This window comes from Cibotium barometz, chromosome 31 (genome assembly GCF_041138505.1).
Source record: "Cibotium barometz isolate CiBa-2024 chromosome 31, ASM4113850v1, whole genome shotgun sequence".
Lineage (NCBI taxonomy): Eukaryota > Viridiplantae > Streptophyta > Polypodiopsida > Cyatheales > Cibotiaceae > Cibotium > Cibotium barometz.
The window spans coordinates 26,832,321-26,836,749 of record NC_141076.1 but is presented as its reverse complement, the minus strand read 5'-3'; the positions used below and the strand labels follow the sequence as shown (position 1 = coordinate 26,836,749).

The following is a 4,429-nucleotide window of genomic DNA, read 5'->3' as shown; positions in this document are numbered from 1 at the left end:
ATAGCCATGTAATATAATATCAGCACCATCTTTTTATGTGGGTTGGAAGGGAGGGTAAGAGGTGGAAATTGTTGGGGAGAGAGAGGGAGAATGTGACATGAAATTTATAATTTACAAGTAGAGAAAAAAGGCTAGCCCACATGTATACACCTTTTTGAAAGGTCACCCATCACCTTTTTGGAAGGTGCACCTTCCTCCCATTGCCTTTTGAAAAATTTTGCATGCTATTAAATAGAAGTTCACTATCACCTTTTTGAAAAGGTGTAGATGCTCTTCTTTCAGTGGGACCTATCACTTTGGAAAAAAATTCATCAAATTGAATACTCATGAAGCCCACTCATTTCTTTCAGTGGGACCTATCACTTTGGAAAAAAATTCATCAAATTGAATACTCATGAAGCCCACTATCACCTTTTTGAAAAGGTGTAGATGCTCTGCTTTCAATGGGAGGGACCTATCACTTTGGAAAAAAATTCATCAAATTGAATACTCATGAAGCCCACTCATTTCTTTTAAAAGGTATATTACATGAGTTAATTAGAAGGGGTTTTTGAAATCAAGCTTTTAAGGTGAACCAATAGAAATATATCTACATAAGAGGGCTTTTATTGATATTTTAAACAAAACCAAAATTCAATTGAAAAAGAAGTACTTGTAAATGTTTAAAGAAGTTCATACGTAAATTTCAATCGAAAAAGAAATAATTGTAAATGTTTAAAGAAGTTCATACGTAACATTTACGTACCACCCTTCCAAAATATGTTTGCATGTGCATAAGCTAGTTGCCATGCACGCTACTATTACTCAGTCTACGTAAACTTAGCCTTGAGGTTCCACACCCACAACAATATTGTGGCTCATCTTGAACCAATAACTTGGGCATCCAAAAAGATGGGCATCCCAAGCAAGCGAGGATGTCTATCATGCCATCATGGGTGTCGACGGGGCCTACTAGACATCGTTTGCTTATCCCCCAAGTCAACGTGCTCGTGCTGTGCTTGAAGTCTAGACACCTTGACCTGATACCTTGAAATAAGGCCAGAGTCACATTGTAGCAGCTCGGCCTTATCTCTTCTCTTAGCCATGGTTCTTCTTCGCTTTTTGCCAAGCTTGTTGTTACTGTTAGTGTGTACCATTGAGATACATCGAGCATCAGGTAATACTCTTGTAATACTCAGATTTGCACCGATAATCATCGATTAGCGGCCTCTAAGTAACGGTCACTGAACATATATTGACAGGGTCTACGGTGGGCGTGGCGTATGGCCGAAACGGGGACAATCTCCCTCTTCCTAGCCAAGTGGTAAGCCTGCTCAAATCCAACAACATAGACAAGGTGAGGATCTACGACACAAACAACGAAGTGCTGGCTGCCTTCGAGAACTCGGGCATATCTCTCATCGTCGGCGCCCAGAACGACGAGTTGGCTGGCCTTGCGTCCACCAGCGGCGCCAGCAATTGGGTGCAGACCAACATAGTCCCCTATGCCTCCTCCATCAAGTGCATCGCGGTGGGAAACGAAGTGCTCACCCAAGCCGGTGCAATGTACACACAGTACTTGTACCCAGCCATGACTAACGTCTACAGCGCGCTGCAGGCCGCCAACCTGCAGGGCAGCATCCTGGTGTCCACCAGCCACGCCATGGACGTGATAGACTCTGCACACTCCTACCCTCCATCAGCGGGAACCTTCTCCACCGGAATCCAATCCCAAATGAGCTCCATTCTAAACTTCCTCTCGCAAACCGGGGCTCCCTTCCTAGCCAACGTCTACCCCTTCTTCTCTTACATCGCCAGCAGCCAGGTGCCGTTGCCCTATGCTCTCTTTGAGCCAGGGACTGACAATACGGATTCGGGCAACGGCCTTCACTACACCAACCTCTTCGACGCACAGGTCGACACCCTCATCGCAGCCATGGCTGCCATGGGCCATAACGACATACCCGTCGTGGTCACGGAGAGCGGGTGGCCTTCCCAGGGTGACGCGGCCGCCACGGTCGACAACGCCCACACTTACAACAGCAACCTCGTAGCCCACGTTCCCACGGGTACCCCTAAGCGCCCAAACGTGCTCATTCAAACCTACATATTCTCTCTCTTCAACGAGGACCTCAAACCCTCTAGCCCGGCTTATGAGCAGCACTGGGGTGTCTTCAACCCTGATGAGACCCAGGTCTATGACTTGACCTTCTGAGCTATTAGAGTGTATCAACACCTCAAAATGGTTTAAGGATGATAAATATATAATAATCGTTGGGGGATATAGAAATTGATGTTAAGTATTGTTCTACCTCTCTCATATGGCACACGATTAGGCAAAGATTTGTGCTCTGAGATTCGTTAACAATAACCACCAAGCCTCCTAGAAATCATAGGGTTAAGCGGTTGCATTACTATGATAATGAAAAATTATAAACATTTATCTTCAATGCTTTGAATTGTTATAAATACATGTAGATTTCAACTATGCTATCCATAAGAAAGTTGTGCATTCAAGTGAACACACTAGGCAAAAGTGATAGATACATGTAAAGATCATCCTTCTTGTTTTTGCTCTTGAAATTCAATTTTCCATGTCATTATTTACGTATGTATACATACCAACAAAAAACTTCACCCAGTGCAAGTCATTAACAAGAAAGATGAATCAACCTGAAAGAAAGTGGCAACCTAGAAAGTTGCAAAAGATGAATGTAAAGATCATTCTTCTTGTCTTCATACTTTAAAATATATTTATGTGTCTCCTTGATGTCATCATGCACATATCTTTGCATCACTAGATAGGACCTCAATTCGAGTGTAACATCTTCTAGTGAAATTCATGTTGAAGACACTAGAGGCCTAAGCTAAGTATTCTTAGCAACAAGGAGTTTATCTCTTTCATTAGTTGTGCTTAACATCGTGCTCATCATGTGCCACTCTTGTCTACTCAATCTAGCCATTTTGTCTCTTTGCATTAGAATATTTAACACATACTCATCAAAGGCCATAGAGGATACACATGGAAGAAGAGGCATCGCCTAGAAACCAGACACAATCCTTAGTGTCAGGGAATATCATTAAGGCAAAAATAGCTTCATGACTAGTGCACTATATGTAGATTTTTGGAATACTTCATGCTTTTGTATTAGCTGATTTAATTTATTAAAATTGGTGATAACAAGTGAGAAAGCTAACAACGCCTAGATAATATGTAACTTTTTAGAATACTTCATGCGTTTTTGTGTTAGTTGATTTAATTTATTGAAATTGATGATAACAAGTAAGAATGTTGGCATTATAAAAGCAAAGAACCAAAGAATGATTCATTGTTGTTTGTGTTAACTAATATTCACTTGATTCTTTGAGATTTGTTTATATCTCTAGGGTTTGAAATTTAATAATAATTTTAAGATCAAGTTTTGAGATTATTTGGGATGCATAGAGTCACAAGGTTCAAATTAGCCAACTCGATTGATTTTTAAACTTTTGAGATTTCACAATCCATTTATAATCAAGCTTATCTTAAGTCCTTAACTCAAAGTGAATGTTTCAAATCATTTTTTGGTGAGTTTGGCTACAAAGGCAAACCATTTCATTGAAGTTTCTTTTTTCTTTAAGAAAAGCAACAAATTCAACCAACTTTTGCACATAGTTGCCTCTCTAGGACATTTCAAATGATTTATAAGTTTTGGTAAAATTAACCATGTCTACAACTCCATTTTAAAGCATCCTTCTTTAGAGTAGGTTGGGTATAATATATGTTACCTCAAAAACTAGAGCATTAGGCACTTTTTTTAAGACGTATTTAAACATTTCAATGATACTTCCATGCATGTTCAAGTGAGGAAGGAATTGTTCCAATGTGAAATATTTACAAGAGGGGTCTCCATTAAGAGCTCTAAATATATGCAATTTGATCTCCATCTAGCTTTATTACATAGATAGGTTAGGAGCTTGAGATTAGTATCTTGTGAGTTCTTTGAATTTTGATGTTTCTTGATGCTCTTTTGAGCTACAATATGGTAGAAATATGATAATGCAAGTCCTATGATTTTGGGCCATCATATGAACATGTAGCAATATATCAAGTATATGTTGTAGAATTAGCATGCACATGATTTTGGGCCATCATAGGAACATGTAGCAATATATCAAGTATATGTTGTAGAATCAGCATTAGAATCCTAATATGTCTTACTTGGTGATTTAAATTCTAGAGCATAGATTTTTTTTACATGTGCACTATTCATGCCATGCTTTATATTATATTAAAGCTTCATACAAAAATTTTGACACAAGTCACTTTTTTAAATTTAGGACAAAATTGCAAGTTGCAATCCTATCGTGCCCATAATACTATATATACCTCTATTTGGGATAACCTCACCATCATGAATGTTGTTGTGTTTACTCACTTTTATATTCTTTTCCATGATTTCTTGGTCAT

At 39.1% G+C, this 4,429-nt stretch overlaps 1 protein-coding gene across 1 annotated transcript; it reads left to right on the top strand.

The window, feature by feature from the left end:
• Positions 1-1,007: 1,007 nt before the first annotated feature.
• LOC147620680 (glucan endo-1,3-beta-glucosidase-like) lies at positions 1,008-2,261 on the top strand. Its single transcript, XM_086824950.1, has 2 exons — positions 1,008-1,156; positions 1,242-2,261. The coding sequence occupies exons 1-2, from the start codon at positions 1,084-1,086 to the stop codon at positions 2,192-2,194; spliced, it is 1,026 nt and encodes a 341-aa protein (XP_086681076.1). The 5' UTR covers positions 1,008-1,083; the 3' UTR covers positions 2,195-2,261.
• Positions 2,262-4,429: the final 2,168 nt, after the last annotated feature.

What these genes read in the sequence shown, in the direction of transcription:
- LOC147620680 (XM_086824950.1), top strand. Translation starts at nt 1,084, where the DNA reads ATGGTTCTTCTTCGCTTTTTGCCAAGCTTGTTGTTACTGTTAGTGTGT. An exon ending in TGAGATACATCGAGCATCAG is followed by an intron (nt 1,157 to 1,241) that starts GTAATACTCTTG and finishes ATATATTGACAG; the next exon opens with GGTCTACGGTGGGCGTGGCG.